General features: G+C 52.4%; 1 protein-coding gene across 1 annotated transcript; it reads left to right on the plus strand.

Annotated features, from left to right (window-relative positions):
* Positions 1-867: 867 nt before the first annotated feature.
* Positions 868-15,787, plus strand: TMEM214 (transmembrane protein 214). Its single transcript, XM_053383893.1, has 17 exons — positions 868-1,012; positions 2,002-2,234; positions 3,751-3,901; positions 5,425-5,559; positions 6,642-6,724; positions 7,097-7,202; positions 7,524-7,605; positions 8,132-8,233; positions 8,909-9,050; positions 10,212-10,303; positions 10,744-10,792; positions 11,918-12,031; positions 12,842-12,959; positions 13,638-13,734; positions 13,859-14,027; positions 14,891-15,042; positions 15,264-15,787. Exons 1-17 carry the CDS (start codon positions 898-900, stop codon positions 15,388-15,390), a joined length of 2,067 nt encoding a protein of 688 aa, XP_053239868.1. The 5' UTR covers positions 868-897; the 3' UTR covers positions 15,391-15,787.
* Positions 15,788-17,394: the final 1,607 nt, after the last annotated feature.

The raw sequence follows: 17,394 nt of genomic DNA on the forward strand, positions 1-17,394 counted from the left end.
ATCTTCATAAAAAGGGGAGGGAAGAGAAGGGAAATAAAAGATCAGGCTGAATTCAGATTAAAGGCCATGCGGAATATCTCTGTCTTACAGGCCCTGCGGAAGGAGGTTAAATCCTGCAGGGCCCTGGTCTCCTGGGACAGAGCATTCCACCAGGTCGGAGCCATCACTGAGAAGGCCCTGGCCCTGGGGGAGGATAGTCTGACTTCCTTAGAAAAACAATGTTTTTCTAGGTAATTTTTATAACACTCCCATTCCTTAGTGAACTTTTGGCTTGTTCTATTCCTAGTTGTTCCTGTCATTTTAGCCAGCTCAGTGTATTCAAATAACTTTACTTGCCATTCCTCCTTTGTCGGGACCTTTTCCCCCTTCCATTTTCTGGCAATGAGCATTCTTGCCAGATGGGCGAGTATTAATAATAATAATAATAATAATAATAATAATAATAATAATAATTGCTGCCGCTGTAGTGGCATATAAGAATATGCCCCTTTTCTCGCTCAGAATATCTCCTGCTCCCTTGCCGGCTCGCAGGGTTGTCGCGCAGAGCAGCAGGGCGCCCCCTGGCGGGGAGAGAAGCCGCGACACGCAGGCGAGGAAACGGAGAGAGAGGCGGGCCGAGCGCCCCTAGCGGCGAAGGACGGAACTCCGCGGCCGGGCCAGGCCGCCCCTCCCTCCCTCCCTCCCTCCCTCCCTCTCCGGCGGCGTCACGTGGTGTCAGGAGGCGGGCTCGGCCGGGGACGTGGCAGAGCGTGCGGGCGCGGGGCGGGCGCCTCGCGGCCAATCGGCGCCTGGGGGAGCCGCGCGAGGTCCCGCCTCCGCCCGCCCTGGCGCATGCGCGCCGCCCGCGGCTTCGGCGGGCCTCTCGGGCTGAGGCGGCGGCGGCGGCGGTTGGGCGCGATGGCGGCGGCGGTGCTGGGCCGCTGGGAGGTGGTGGGGAAGCCCGGCCGGAGGGGCGCCGCCGGAGGAGGCGGAGGCCGAGGAGGAGGCCCCTCGGGGCGGAAGGCGCTGGGCGGTGAGTGCGAAGTCGAGCCTCCCTGGCCCGAGGCAGCCTACCCGGCCCCGGAGACCCCGAGGAGCCTCTCCACCTCCCCGGACACCGCGGTCCAGCGCCGAGGGCCTTCCCTCCCTGCCAGAAGTGAGGCCACAGGGAGCCAGGCAGGGGGCCTGCTCGGGGGTGGCGCCTCCTCCCAGCAGAAGTCAAGGAGATCAAGATCTATCTGACTTTTAGAAGGCTGTTCCCTGTTGAGGGAAACTTTTAATGTTTGATGGACTACTGTATTTTAATATTCTGTTGGAAGCCGCCCAGAGTGGCTGGGGAAACCCAGTCAGATGGGCGGGGTATAAATAACAATTATTATTATTACAGAAAGGTAGCCGTGTTGGTCTGCCATAGTCAAAACAAAATTTTTTTTTCCTTCCAGTAGCGCCTTATCTGGTATCTGAAGAAGTGTGCATGCACACGAAAGCTCATACCAAGAACTAACTTAGTTGGTCTTTAAGGTGCTACTGGAAGGAAAAAAATTAATTATTATTATTATTATTGGTGCTGACCTTTAAAGCCCTAAACGGCCTCAGCCCAGTAGACCTGAAGGAGCTTCTCCACCCTGAACACTGCGGTCCAACTCTGAGGGCCTTCTGGCAGTTCCCTCCCTGCGAGAAGCCAAGTTACAGGGAACCAGGCAGAGGGCCTTCTTGGTGGTGGCGCCCGCCCTGTGGAACGCCCTCCCACCGGATGTCAAGGAAATAAGCAGCTTTTGTCTCTTTAAAAGACATCTGAAGGCAGCCCTGTTGAGGGAAGTTTTAAATATTTGATGCTGTATTGTTTTTAATACTTGATTGGAAGCCACCCAGAGTGGCTGGGGAAACTTAGCCAGATGGGCGGGGTATAAATAATAAACTATTATATTATTATTATTATTATTATTATTATACCCCAGGGTGGGGGGGCAGGGGCAGCTGCGCATTCGGCCTGTGACAGTTCTCTCTGCTCTGGGCCCGCAGCTCCCTCGGCCGTGCCAGAGAGCCTCCTGGAGCTGCGCCTGGACAAGGCGGCGGCAGCATCTGGACGGCGGCGGCAGCAGAGCAAAGATGAGGTTCCGCCTCCTCTGCCGGGGCAGCCGGCGTCCAGGAAGGCCGCGGCCGGCGGCGGCAAGAGCAGCAAGAAGGCTCCGCCTGGCGGGGACCCGGCGCCCAAGCAGGGCCGCTTCCGCAGCCTGGAGGACGCGCTCAAGGCGGTGAGTGGCTGGCGGGAAGGGGGATCTGTGGGCGCTGCTGCCTGCCCAGGATGGCAGCTGCGGAGAAGCGCAGGGATGTCACAGGGACCGGAGGAGGGCAGGACAAGCTGCACCGGGTTGGCGAGAGGCCCCCAGCCCCCTTCCTTAACCTCTTCTGTGTCCATGGTGAGGTCTGCCTAGGGCAGGCATAGGCAAACTCGGCCCTCCAGATGTTTTGGGACTACAGTTCCCATGATCCCTAGCTAGCAGGACCAGTGGTCAGGGATGATGGGAAATTGTAGTCCCAAAACATCTGGAGGGCCGAGTTTCCCTATGCCTGGACTAGGGCGAGGCAGGCGGAGATGCTCCTATCCTTTTCTGCTCCATCCATCTGGGCCAGCGGGGCTGTCCTGTGCCAGGGCTTCTTCTCCAGCGGCGCCCACCCCATCGTTTTAAACACTGTGCAATGTCTTGATTTGTCAGCTGCCTTGAGTTTCTCTTGATGAGGAGACAGGCCATCATTCCTTAAAAGTATCCAGAATTGCTATAGGCCGTGGGTTTGCCCCCCGAGGTGTATATTTCACCTAGCTAGAGAAAGGAACTTTAGAAGAAACCACAAGTTGTCAATACGTGCAGAAAGGTCTCTTCCTCATCCCATGTATCTAGGACTGTTCTTTGAACCATTTCCATGAAGGGACTGTGCCTTTGGCCAGCCTTTGCATTGATGCTGGTGTCTACCTCATACACAGCCTTTAGCTTCAGAATAAATAGTAATAGTCTAAAAAGGCAACTCGTGTATTTTTTTATTTTGGAGGAGGGAGTCCTAAACTTTGCCTTCCTTAATACATGAGCTGGAAATGTGTTGCCTCCTTCCTGTGTCTTTTCCTAGAATTTGGAAGGTGAAGTACCGAAAATGCATCTCTTGTTCATGTAGACTAGGGACCAGCTTTAAGCTGCAGAAGGAGGGAAGGCAGCAAGCAGTGCTCTAGGGACCCACTGCCTCCCTCTCCCCCCTTGCCTGGGGGAGGGGGCAAGCAGCTGACACTCCTTCTGAACATTTAATGGGCTCTCCACTTGGTGCATGGATGGGATGCTGGAGAAAGAGCCTTTGGCTGATAGGTCATGACCTCTAAAGGAGAGGCAGGGTCCAGTCACTTGACTGACCCTTGAAGGAACCAGCAGTGGAGCATTTCTCCTGCATGCTGAAAGTTTAATCCCTGACACCTCAAGCTAAGTGATCAGGTGCTCTGTGATGTCAAACATCTTTCTCTGCCCAAAACCCTGGAGAGCGACTGCCAAAGAGGGTGGGCAGTGCTGGGCCAGATGGACAGACAGGATAAGACAGCTTCCTCTTTCCTTTGGGGGCCAGTGGAGGTGAGGTGAGACTCCTTGCCTGAGGGGCAGCCACTTCCGTTTGTGGAATAGGTTCACTTAGAGAGCGGTTCCAGAAACAGCCCAAATGTGCCCTGCTAAGGTGGGGAGTGGGGGGGGGGGTCTTCCCTTTGCAGCAGCTCAGCTAACTCTTCCCCACCCCCAGCTTGATTTGTCAGAACTCCAGAAGGAGCTGGACAAAAGCTTGAGCATGTTCCCAGAGAATCCTTCTGTGTGGGTCAAAGACCTGGCTGGATATCTGAACTACAAGCTGCAAGCTCCAAAGAGCGACCCCACCCTCAGCCAGCACCCTCATGGTAAGTGTTGCCTTGGAAAGAGTGTGTGTGTTTGTGTGTGTGTGTCTGAGAGAGAGAGAGAGAGAGAGAGAGAGGCCATCTTGCTCGCTTGAACACCCAGAGCACCTGTCCTGCTGTGGGCTTGGTTTGTGGCTTTGGCAGCTGCTTGCACAACATTCAGACTTTCTAGTTCAGTGATCACAGAGGGAGAAACGTGAGTAAGCTCCTGTCAGCGAGATTTTGAATTCTGCAGTTAGAAAACCTCACGCTTGTAAATGGGGTGGGAAATTGCCAGCATTTGAACGCTGCATGGATTTGTATGGTTTTGCTAGGAATCTTGTTCTTCAGAATTTGGAAAGTTGGTCTCTGTTTTTGGAGGACTGCAGAAACAAAAGTAATACCTGACATTTTTGTGCAGCTGTGACACCAGCGGCAGAGTTTTTGCAGCCAAGGAGAGGGTTGTATGGGTTGTAACCCCTGGAATTCTAAACCAGTCTCAGTTCTTCATATACCTGAAAATACACTGGTGGTTTCTTTCTTACTCCTTTTAAAAGAAGATAAAATTCTCAGGGTTGCTGATGATGTCTCCTACAGCCTGCCACACAGACTTTTGTGTGCCTCCTGGATGGGGAATGTGGGCTTGCTGCCTGGTTTGGCCTGGGCAGGGACAAGCCCAGGAGAGAGAGAGAGAGGGGCAAGGTCTCCTCCTCCCAGCCATTCCCTCTGAGCTTGTGCTTAGAGAAGCCAGTCTCATGACCACGGCATGTTCAGTTTCTGCTCGGAATGCCTTTCTCGACCTTTTCTGGCCCAAGGGAGGGTGAAAAGCAGCTCCTCTCTTTCCTGCCAACATGCCAAGTAGCTGGAAGCCAAGCAGGGGCGTTATGGACAGAGTCTGCTGGTTTGGCTTGGGAAGGGTGTCAGGGGCCGAATGCTCCCAGCGTGGCTTCACAATGCTGCTTTGTCTTCAGTGTTTCCTGAATGTGGCGTTTGGCAGCAGGGCAGAGGCCAGACGACCCAAAGGTGCTCTTCCCAACTCCACAGGGACGTGGATGCTGGGAGTTAGAGAAGAGGCTGGCTTTGGCAGTTGGGCAGCATCCTGGGCTGGGGCCTTGCAGACTTTGGGGGTCGCTTATTTCCTTTTCATTCCAAGAGCTCTTACACTCGTCCTCCTGATCAGAATGCATCTCTGCTCCAAAACCCAGGAGCCCTTGACAGACTCACCAATATTTGAATTGTGGTCGACTTTCGAGCTCTGGCAAGGTGGCTTCAGCATTGGCTTCTGGCATTGCACTGTGCCTTGTTTGGTTCTCGTAGGGCAGGCCAGTCACCTCTGCACATTTCTCTCCACGTTATCCTTGTGCTGCCAAGGTAGAATTCTGAACTGGGGCTCCCCGAGAGTCTGCTGAAGCCGCAGTTTTGGACTGCTGTGCTGTTTAGGGATGTGGCTTCCCACCTGTGCTTTACTCATGGGAAAGTTGTTGCAGCAGTGAGGGCTAACGAACACTAGCCCTTCGTTCACACTGCCACCTTACTTTTGGCTGCAGACTATCCCTACTGCCTTGTGAACAAAGAGCTGAGGAGCACCATCAAGTCCTTGCTGTCGAAGTCGGTGGGTGTCCTGGAACTTTTCTTTGACCACTGCATTTACACAATGTTGCAAGAGCTGGACAAGACTCCTGGTGAGTGTGAAGTGCAGCCCAGTAAACCAGCCGCTGGGTCAAAGGTTCTGCCACACATGCTCCCTTGAGGGCAGAGAGCAGTTGAGCCAAACTACAGTCATACCTCTTGTTGTGTTTGCTTAATGTTGCGGCTTTTCGGGTTGTGAACACGGCAAACCCAGAAGTGTATACTTCTGGGTTTCACCGCAGGCGCAGAAGTTTTCTGTGCGCTTTGCACATGCGTAGAAGCGCTCTATTACGCTCTTTGCTCGCGCAGAAGCACCGCACCACGGAACGGATCGTGTCCGCAACTAGAGGTACCACTGTATTTGTATGCAGGGCCCTGGTGGGTGTTGCATGTACCTCAAGGCAGTTTATGTGCTGGAAGTGGCACTAAAAGTGACCAGGGCTGCCCACTGAGGTTGAGAACAAACCTGATTTCACATCCACCTAATTCTTAATGCTGTTACCCTAAAGGGTGCAGCATGGAGGTGAAAAGCCTCTGGAGAAGCTGTGACTTTTGTGGTGAGGCATTGAAAGATGGGGAGCAACAGGGCAGAGGCGTGTGGGGTGGAGACCTGAGGGGGCCCCAAGGGGGAAAGAGGTGTTGCCAGCTGTACATTGTAGGGGGGGGGACTAGATGACTTGTGGGGTCCCAGCCCTGCAGTTCCGTGGGCCAGCAAGAGCCGCCAGGAGTTGGGTGAGAGGCAGCAAATTAAAGTCGGAGCAAGGGGGAAGGGAGGACAAGGGGTGGGATCAGTGAAGGAACGAGGGTTCGGCTACATTAGTGAACAAGCATGGTGCTGGCTGTGTTCTTATAGGGGACTTGAAGAGGGGATTGGGCCATTTCCTGGAAGGGGATTGGGGGCCACAGCAAGGACTATGGGCTCTAAAGCTGTTGCTTCTGCCACTCTATATATTGTATTGAGTGAAGCGGGACACCAGGGGGACACGCAGGTCTGGGTGGGCCTCTGTTCCTCTCCTCCTGCTCTGATCCCACCAGTGTGTTATGGAGTCTGCAGTGTGCAAGGGCTCTGGGCCCCAGGCAGAAACGCCCTACCTGAAGGGCCGTCACAGTCTTCCTCACCATCCTTGTCTTCCAGGGGACTCCCTGCACGGCTACAGGATCTGCATTCAGGCCATGCTTATGGACAGGCCTAAAGTTGCCACCATGAACTTGAGCAAGGTGGGTAGCTGCAGTTGCCCTGTCCAACCTCTGTCCCTCTCCAAGGTACCAAGGTTTCCCAGAGTTCCTGGTATATTTTACTGAGACAGGTAGTAAAAGTGGAAAGCTATCATCTGTAGAGTAGGAAAGCATACTTTTGCCCCGCATGCACGTGAAACAGGGCCCCTCCCTCCCCGACCCCCTTTTCTCTGTGCTGGGAGTCCCAGCTTCAGTCCCTCACATCTCATATCCCAGAGAAGTCAGGACCTGATGTTCTGTGCTAGAGGGCTCCAGCTGCTTGCGAGGGAGCATTGTCACTCTGGCCCCTTTTCCACTGGGCTCTGTGCCGAGAGTTGCGCTTTAATCCTGCAGTCTTTCCCTTTTCCACTTCAGTATCTTGAGCTGCTGAGCTCCCATCAAAGCCGTCCGGCCAAATGTCTCACGATCATGTGGGCCTTGGGTCAAGCTGGATTTACTGATCTTACAGAAGGACTTAAAGGTGAGGATGGCAGCAACTATTTTTTTTAATGTATGTGATGATAAACACTTTGGAATATTTTTGGAGACTTAGTAAAAATGATATGGGGGGAACAGGGCTGATCAGGAGCTAGAAGGAGCTGCTCCAGCCCGTTGAAGGGTGATGCCCTCTTCTCAGCCTGCCCCAGGCCCTCTGGTGGTGTGGCTCAAGAGCATGTTGCATGGCCTGAAGGCACATGGAGCAGCTGCCTTTCTGAAGCTCAGCAGCCCTGAAGCTCCATCCTCGAACAAAGGCCAGGCCAGAAATGTAATGCTGTTGCTCTCCCAACTCTTTTCTCCACAGTGTGGCTTGGCATCATGTTCCCTGTTCTGGGAATCAAATCTCTCTCCCCGTACGCCATTGCCTACCTGGATCGGCTGCTGTTGTGAGTTGCCATGTCCTTTGTTTATTCAGCAGGGTTCCAAGTCGTCGCCCCCCCCCCCCCCGCTATTTGGCATCTCTCTGAAGCCTCTGGGAGCTGTCGTAGGGAGATTTGGAGCAAAGTATCCTCAATATGCAGATAACACTCAGCTCTGTCTCTCGGTTCCATCAAAATCAGGAGAGGCAGTTAAGGAGTCAGAGCAGTGCCTGGAGGTTCAGATGGGTTGGGTGTGGGCCAGTAAACTGCTGCTGGATACCAAAAGGCAGCTGTGCTGCATGCCCTGGGTTCTCATGTCTGGGAGGCGGCCTGCCCTGGCCACGGTTGCCCTCCTCTGGAAGGGGCAGGCTGGGGTGCTCCTGGGTTCAACAGCAAGAGGAAGTCAGCCAGGGCAGGATTGGTTTTCCTGCAGTATAGCCCTTGGAGGTAGGCCTGTGGAGGCCCTTGTTCCAGCAGAGGGAGCGGAGGCGGAGCTTGTAATGAAGTGGGAGTGGCTTTCCCCAGCTGACAGGCATTGCTTTTTCCTCGGCAGGATGCATCCCAACTTGACCAAAGGCTTTGGTATGATAGGACCCAAAGACTTCTTCCCTCTCATGGACTTTGCCTTCATGCCCAACAACTCTCTCTCCCCCAGGTATGGCACCAAAAGGGAGGCTGGCTCACAGTGCATGGGTGGGAAGAGTCAGAGCCCCACACCATTCCTGGGGAGACTGAGGGGGGTGTCGTGCCTACTTTGGAGTGTCTCTGTTTGCCCCGAAACACTGCGGTGGAGCCCCCCCCCCCAGCAGAGGGGCATCTCCTCCCTTCCTGGGCATTTATTTATTTTTACTTAAAATTGTTTTTCAATTGCTTTGAGATGTTTCCTAGGAAGCAATTAATACATGAATAACAGGGAGATACAGAAAAGCCTTTCTGCAGGCTGCCTCACATCTGAGCAAGTTTCCTTCCCTAACCTAAACCCTTGGTAGTTTAGGCAGCATTTTAAAAACCCTGCTGTTAGCATAGAATTCAACTGGTGTTATGATTAGAGTTCAATTTTGATATTTTAATAGCTTTCAAATTGACGCTTCTAGTTTACACAACAGGTTACTAAACTGGCTCAAGCCAAATTTAAAATAAAATGTTGAACTCAGGCCCCCAGCAGTAACTGTACAAGCTGTGCATTTCTTCCAGAGGATGCAAATGTATTTGCTGTATAGTTTAGGACAGTGTTAACAGATACAACTATTTATATAAAATCCAGGCAGAACTGTGTGTGCGCATGTCTAATTACAGCAGTTTGTATGCAGCAAACGTTCTTTCTCCCCAGCCTGCAGGAGCAGCTGCGCCAGTTGTATCCCCGCCTGAAAGTCCTGGCCTTTGGGGCTAAGCCTGAGACCACCCTGCACACCTACTTCCCTTCCTTCCTCTCCAGAGCCCTGCCCAGCTGCCCCCTTGATATGCAGAAAGAGGTGAGGAGGGGGCAGAAGGGGGGTTGGCCTTCCTCAAGCATCTAGTGGGGCTGCCACATTTAGACAACAACTGAGCTAGACTGAGGAGTTTAAGACCTCTGGATGCAAAGGTTCCCCCAGTTTGTTGAGTCAGAGGAGCTATTTTGGGTGTTACTTCCCCCCAGTGCCAAACCCATGGGCGGCAGTTCTTCTGATAAACTGGGCGTCTCTCTCTCTCTCTCTGAAATGGGAGGGGCTGTCTGCTGGGCCCTCCTTGGGAAGCTCAGCCCCAGGGTTTTCCTGGCTCTTCTCTCTTCCGGTTCCCTTTCTCTCCCCCTTGCTTGGCTGCCAAAGTGTGGGTTGGAATCCAGGCAGACTGGAAAGGTGCCGGACCCTCCCTCAGCCCCCGAGAGACTGGAATGCAAGCAAACTAGTTTTGTTTGTAGCTAATGTGGCAACCTTGAATTTCCCATCTCTTCTGGAGGAATTAAATGTCCTGTTAATGATCTAAAAACAAGGAAAACATGTTTTAGCTTGGGAACCATGGCTATTGTTTAGGTGCAAATATTTGCAAATATAATTGATTGGCATCCATGCGGTTGACTACAGCTGCTTTTAACAGGGCCACCGTATCATTGAATCAGAGCCCAGGGCAGTTCAAGGCAGGTCCTTACGACTTGGCGTTGTCGGCAGGTGCATTGCCGACTCTGGCCGTGTCTTGGGCAGACAGAGGTGCCAGGGATGGAAGCTGGAGCATTTTGTGTGCTATGCAGGTGCGAGCGATGAATGGCTCTCTCCCTCTCCCTCTGCTGCAGAGATAGGTGTGCAGCAGCCAAATGATGCTTTCAGATACACACACACTGTGGCACCCAGCCCCACTGCTTTGAACTGTAGCCTCCTTTCTCTCTGTCTGGAACCGTTAGATGGGGAGGAATCTCTTTGGGCCTCCTAATGCAGCACCGAGAGCCAGAATAGGAAGGAGAGCTCACCCAAAAGGCAGTTCCAGAAAGAGGGGAGGCTATAGGGAAGGCCCCCCTTCCTGACCCCAACTGGGATCAATAAGGGGGGGGCACCAGGAATGTCACAAATCTGTCGCTCTATCTTGAAGTCTTCAGTCCTGTGGCTGCTGCTGCTGTTTGGCCATTAGACTCCTGGGACCAATTCTGCTTTCGTCCTGTGCAGCTGCTCAACTGCCTGGCCGAAGGCCTCCGCCTGGATCCCCTCAGCTTCAATGTCTGGAGGCAGCTCTACATCAAACACCTCCCACAGTCAAGGTGAGACTCGGCAGGGATGCTTCCCCACTGCATGCCCTGCTTGACGGCTTGGAAACCTGCAGGTTACCAATCCTGCCTACAATCGTGGTGGTTGAGCGTCCGCTTGAACTTTTTGGAAAGGCTGTGCTTTGAGCCCTCGTGGTTGCTAAAACGACGCAAAGTCCGCCTGGGAGCGGAGGAGCCTCCCCTGTTTCGCAGGGAGAGCAGCGGGTTCGCGTCTCCGCTCCTCCACCTGCAGCTGCTGGGTGACCTTGGGCCAGTCACACTTCTCTGAAGTCTCTCAGCCCCACTCACCTTGTGGGAGAGGAAGGGAAAGGAAATTGTGAGCCGCTTTGAGACTCCTTCGGGTAGCGATAAAGCGGGATATCCAATCCAAACTCAAAAAACAGGCCAGGCTCTGCAGAGATCCTTGAGCTGATGCCTTTGTTTTGTTTCCCCAGCCTGCTCCTGAATCACTTTCTGCAGACCTGGGACAGCACTTCCAAAAAGGTTTGTGGCTCCTGCTCTTTGGGCTGCCTCTTGCTTGAAGTAGTAGTTTGTGCGCTAAGGACAGACAGCACGGATGAATTATTGGCCTGCCTGTCTAGTGCAGGCCAAAGCAGGCCAGTGCTAGGCAGCAGTCCATCCCAAAAGGCTGCTCCATTGCTAAGGTTCAGTCGTTCCAGCTCAGCACAGCTTGTGCTTCCTCCTAGTTCTGTCTGCTTCTGAGGTTTGCTGTCCCCCATGAGCTGCATGGACAGGATGAGTTTGAACTCTGAAAGGGATGCTGCTGCTGCTGCTGCTGCCCACATTCTCCATAGTTTGCATCTGGTTCAGAGCAGGGCCTGGGAGGCGCCCATCTGACTTGAGTGGGGCTCAAGCAGGGGGGATTGGATTTAAATCACTATAGTCAGTAAGACTTGATTTAAATCATTTTTTTTACTGAAAGACTCCTTGCAGGTATAATCTTAATATTTACAACCAGATGGAGGTTTCATTTTTGGAAGAATAAATTTTCAGAGTAGTTTTTACAATTCTATCAAAAATTACTGATTTGGTTATACTGTTAGAAATACATAGAAATACATAACTTTATATTTGGACAACTTTTCTACTGTACTTTATTGGAAGGAGAAAAACAATCATTTCCTTAATAACAATTTAAACCATTTAGTTAACTAAAACAATAACATTATAGCATATATATCCATGTTTGTTAACTGATGTGGTTAAACAATTTAAAAAAAACTTAGACTGAGTTTTAGCACATATGAAAAACTTAAAACAAATCCTTTGAATAGCCTTTGGACTCAAATGTGACTTAAATAGAAAACTATTTTTTAAAAGATTTTTTCTTCAAAAGCATTTTATTTTAAAAATCTGATTTAAATTTAAAAATTGCTTAAAAAACCCTTGATTTTTATCCACCTTGGGCTCAAGGGTGGGGTGCAGAGAGGCAAGGCCCCCAACAGGTGAGGGGAGTGGGGAGGGCAGCAGAGCACCTGGCTGTCTGGCCCTTTAGCTCGCACCCCACATTCCTGCTGCTTCTGTAGGGTTACAACCATCCCGATGTGGTTCAAGGCTCACCTGTGGCTTTGTTCACCTTGTGGTGTTTGTGGACTGTTTCTCTTCCAGATGCGGAAATCTTTACAGGAAACAGTTCATTCGTTCAAAGTCACAAACGAGGAACTGACCATGAAAGGACCAAACAGCGAAGAGGATGTTGCAGCTTGCAGAGCTGCCTGCAAGGTATTGCTATTATTTCTTCAATTTGTATACCTCCCTTCATCTGTAGATGTTAGAGCAGTTCACAACATAGTATAAAAACACAAAATACACAATAAAAACAGGAAGAAAAACAAACCCCAAATCTCCCCTCCCACAACACATTTCAAAGGGTGTCGGGTGTTAGTCAGCCAAAGGCCTGGTTAAAAAGGAATGTTTTTGCCTGGTGTATAATGAAGGCACCAGCTGAACATCCCTGGGGAGAGCATTCCACAAATGGGAAGCCACTGCAGAAAAGGCCCTTTCTTGTGTTGCTGCCCTCTGGACCTTCCTTGAAGAAATTACACAAAGAAGGGCCTCACAGGATGATCTCAGGGTCCGGCTTGGTTCATATGGAGAGAGGTGGTCCTTGAGGTATTGCTGTCCTGAGCCATTTAAGACTTTATACGTCAAAACCAGCACTTTTAATTGGCAGCCAGTGCAGTCGGACCACGATCGATGTAATATGCTCAAACTGCTTTGCCCCGGTCAGCAACCAGGCTGCCCAATTCTGCACCAGCTGAAGTTTCTGAACTGTCTTCAGAGGCACCCCTACATATAACGCATTGCAATAATCTAACATAGAGGTTGCCACGGCATAGAGAACAGAAGTTAGGCTGTCCCTGTCCAGATGGGGGCACAGCTGAGCCACAGACAGAAGGCACTCTTGACCACTAAGGCCGCCTCAAGCGACAGCAAAGGGTCCAGAATAATCTCCATCCTTGGGGATGGGTGGGTGGGTGGGTGACCAGGTGGGCTAGCCATCTGCATCCTCTCTTTGTGTTTCCCCTTCAGAACCTGCTGCTGAAGATGAAAGCCAGTGGCCTTCCTTGGGCTCGGCTGCTGCTGGTCGCCTTGGTATTCACTGCGGGGTTCCTAATGCATGACATCAGGACTCATGGCTCCTTTGAAGGTGAGGTCCTGCCCCTGGAGGAAAGGGAGGTGTTGCGTTCCAAGGAAGGATTGGACCCTGATTAATAAAAGAACTTTTAGCACAGAGCTTGTAAGAACCAATCAGATGTCCTCTGAGCATTTCAAAAACATCCCCACGTGGGACAAAGTCAGATCAGAGAAAGCCTTGTAACTACAGAGAAACTATTGCCTACTTGAGCATGCATACATCGTTCAGAGTAAATAAAATAGGAATCAAGGAGGAATGCTTTTAGCAAATCCTGGAAGTCGTAAACAGGAAAGGAAGGGCAGGTAGTACTTACCATCTCCTTGTGAATTCTCTTCCTGGCCCTTAAGATCTACCTAAAGATTAACAAACTACATCAAAGCTACCTCCTATCTTCATGGCCCAGGATGCCTGGTGAAGCAACCAGTCTGTTTTTAGAATGCTTTATGTGCCTGTCAGGCAGAGAAAATGAACAGTAAAGATGGGTAGAGATGCAGAGGCTTATGGGATTTAATCAGAAGTTATTGTCAGTGAATCAAGCCCAGTCAAAGCAATGCTTTCATTGCTGAAACAATGGCGTGCTCCATTTTTCATAATTCCTCACAGCAATCCCACCTGACCCCCACAGGAGGCACATGGGAGGGGGCTGCCCCAAAGACACCCCCACTCAGGGGAGCATGTTGTGTTTTCCAGCTTCTGCCTCGGCTCAGGTGCTCCGCGCTTCCGGCATCCTCTCCGCATCCCAGCAAGCCTGGAGCAGAGTTTCCCACTTCTCTGGGGAAGGGTACAGGTCAGTGGCTTGCGCTCTGTCGGCAGGGAGGGACCAGCGCAGGCGAGCGCTCTCCCTCTGGGCGGCCCTTGGGAGGGAGCCTGTTGCCAGGGCTCACCCTGCTGCCGCCCCTTGTTCCTTGCAGCTGGCTGGAAGCAAACATGCCTCTCTACTACTCTCGCGTGGCCACCATGCTGGGACCCAACCTGGAGCTGGTCTGGGCCAAGACAAACGAAACGGCCGCCTACATCTCTGGGAAGTGCTCTGCTCAGCTTACCTGGCTCAGTGACAACCTCCCCAGGTTCATCGAATGGGTAAGGGTGGGGCTCGCTGGAGGCACGGAAGACGATGATGTGTTGGGGTGTCAAAGGAGAGAGGCGGGCGTCAGCGGAGAGGGTTGTTGGAGGTGGTGGTGATTTTAAGGCCCTGACGGTGGGCTTCCCAAAAGAGGCATCTGGTGGGCCGCTGGACTAGATGCCCCACCCCCACCCTCCTCTTAAGGGGGTCAGCGGCAGACCAGGCAAGGCAGAGTTCTGTGCACAGAATGCGCCTGGCAGATGGTTGCCCCGCTTTCAGAGGCACAGCCGGGCTGTGAACTGTCAAGCGACCCCTCTAGGACATCAACCATTTATCTGCTAAGCTGGAGGGTGGGAAAGCCAGTTCACTGGCAAGCACCCTCTGCACCGGCCCATTCACCTGGGTCAACAGGCTCCGGTTCTGAGGAAATACAGCTGCAGAGATATCCACCACTCCATTGAGTAGCAAGAATGGGCAGAAGCTGTGAGGAGGAGGTGGCAGTGGCAGCTGAAGGCCCTTGACCGGAGCTCCCTTTGCAGAGAAGCCAAATACTGCTCCCAGTATTGTCAGAGCCTGTCCGCCGGCTGCCTGCCTTTCTCTTCCCCATCCCTGGGTCCTAGTTCCCTGTAAGTTTTTTAAGGGGACCTGGACCTGTGCTTATGGTTCCCCATCTGCTGGTGGCCACCCTGTTCTCATAGACCACAGTTCCTTTCGATTCATATGCCAGTCAGGAACTGAGGAACAGGGATCTGGGCCCTGCCCACCCTCTGGCTAGGAGAGTTCCAGTTTCTAGGGTGTGTCTGGCCAGCCACAGCTTCTCTGCCTAGCAAGGCAGGGCTGGCACTTGAGCCTGGCTGAGCCGCCTCGTCTTCCCTGCCAGCTCCAGACCCGGGTTCCAGATTTTGTGCTGCACGGGGCGGAATACCTCAAGGAGCTGCTGCTCTTCCTCATGCGGAACTACTTCCTGCCTGCTGTGGACTACGTTGCTGGGTCGCTGGAGGGGGCCTGGAAACTCTGGGTGGCTTCCTGCAAGTGAGTATGGTCTGCGGACAGAATCCTTGGTGCCACACAAAGCAGACAGCAGGGGCTGCTTGACTGCGGAAGAGAAGTAGGAATAGAAGAACACAGAATGGGGAGGGGGAACCCACTCAGGCTCCCGGGGGGGAGGGGGGGTCCAAACTGCTTGGAGACAAAACAAGGCATGTCCAGGAGGCCTCGAAGCATGCATGCTCATTCTCCGCTCTCTCCTCCAGTGGCGAAGGGTCCTGGGAGTGCTTGCGGAAACATGTGACCAGCCTCAGCCATTCCTCTTGGACGTACCTGCAAGACACCACCGTGGCCATCAGAGACTGGGCTCTGGCCATCGTCTCTGGGCACTAGTCGAGGCCCAGGGCTCAGGAGCTGGGCGTGAGGTCTGGGTCACTGCTCTCCCATTGCTGCTGGCAGCAGGATGTGCCAACTCACTGTTCCGCGGGCAGGCCACAAAGCGAGGGGCGTCCTCCACCTCTGACTTGCTGCTGAAGCCCAGGTCTGCCCAGCAGGCTGGAAGCCTCCCAGCTCCCCACCCACTGTGCAGTCATTCTTTGTCTCCACTCCAGCCTTGCTGAAAAAGCCAGTTGTCTGCTGTCTGTTTGATGGACTGCACCGGGCGGGAGGCAGCAGTGCACACCCAGGAAGCGGCCCCTCCACCTGTCGGTGGGCAAGCACTTTCTGTATCCTATGTTCAGTGCTGTTACCCCAAATAAATAGGTTGCTGGGGCAGTGACCCCCCTCCCTATCCCTCTGTGCATGGAGCGCCTGTTGCTGCTGCCCTCAGCCTTTTCTCTGCGGCTCCTCCAACTGCCCCTGGCAGCTCAAGCCAGTCTCAAGGGCTGGTGCCTGCCTGGGACCCTGCCTTGCCAGTCTCCCACCCATCGCCCTGTGGCCTGAGCAGAGGCTCTGTGGGCATTTCCCTGAGCCGTTAAGCTGCCCCCTTCTCTCAGGTGACTGTGAGTCTTCGCCTTCCCCCAAAGAGCTGCCTTTGCCTTATCATGGACCCAGGAGGGGAGAGCTCATATTATGCAGCAGGGAGCGCTCACGACAGCAGGGCCCAGAGAGTATTCTGTGAGCTGTGACGAGGGGCTGCCACTTCTCTTGCAAGTTCCATAAAGAAGAACTGTGCCACCTCCAGGCTTGAAGGAAAACTAGTTTCGTTGGGGTCCGTCTTTTGCCTTTTGTAATGTCCACTCCTTGGTCTCTTCCCAGGGCCTTGAAGTCTGTGTGGTGACCCTGTTCCCAGCATGCCCTGAATACCTTGAGTTGCCCTCCTCTCTCCCAGCCAGGCATGAGTGGGAAATAGTGGGTCAGACGCAGCAGACCCATGTGGGACCCATGTGGGGCTGGTTTGCCCCAATTACATTTCTCTCCTGCAGCCAGACTTCCAGAGGTGATGGGACCCTGTCATGACAACGGTGTGCGGCTTTTGTCATGTGCAATAAAGGAAATATCTTTGGTTACATGCAGTGCTTTGATGATTTCTCTTTGCTGGGCTTGGCCCCAATTCTTTATTATTAAACATATTAATAAGTTGCTTTTTAGGGCAAAGCCTAGTATTGGGAGGAAAAATGACTGAGCATCATGGCCAGTGGGAGATCCAGTCTAATGACTGGTGGGGATTGGGGGGTTCTCCCCCACACTCCTGTTTCATGTCCCTGTGGAATTGGGTCTATGGAGAAGCAGGAAGAAAATCATCAGCTGCTTCCCTGAAAATAAGCTGCCTCCCTCATTATCTATCCCATGCTGGGGGCAGCGGGGTCCAAAGGAAGCTGATGATGCAGAAGCAAGAGAAGGGAAGCAGATGTTTGATAGCCTTTTCCTCTAAATTCACGCCAAGATGTACAGAGCCCTTTCTCTCTTATCTCTGCCAGCTCAGGTGGTCGTCTTATCTCCATCCATGGCTTCCTTCCACTCCAACATCACAGCTCCCTCATTTGATTGTTTCTTTCCTCTAAACACCTGTGTGAAGGGCTTCTCTGTTTCACCATCTGTTGCCTCCACCTCTTTAGCATTTCATCCTCCTGGCATTCCTTCACCCATATTGTCCTAAGTTTCTTTGTCCTGTTTAACTCCTTTCCATTTCATCCTTCTCTGGTCCACTTTTGTTCACTGTTTCACAAATCTCTGCTCTAAACTCTTGGATTTGCTCATCAAACAATTGCTGAAGAATGCCAACAGTCAATGGAATGTCTGATGATATATTTGCCATACTGAATATTCCTGGTCTTAGTAACAATTCAGTCTGCACCTTGAGATCTTCACAGCTTTATTTTTTATCAAACCACATTCCTTTTCTACAGAGGAAATGTGACGTAGAAAAATCATGTTCAGTTCGACAACGGCAACACT

Source organism: Podarcis raffonei, chromosome 3 (assembly GCF_027172205.1).
Source record: "Podarcis raffonei isolate rPodRaf1 chromosome 3, rPodRaf1.pri, whole genome shotgun sequence".
Lineage (NCBI taxonomy): Eukaryota > Metazoa > Chordata > Lepidosauria > Squamata > Lacertidae > Podarcis > Podarcis raffonei.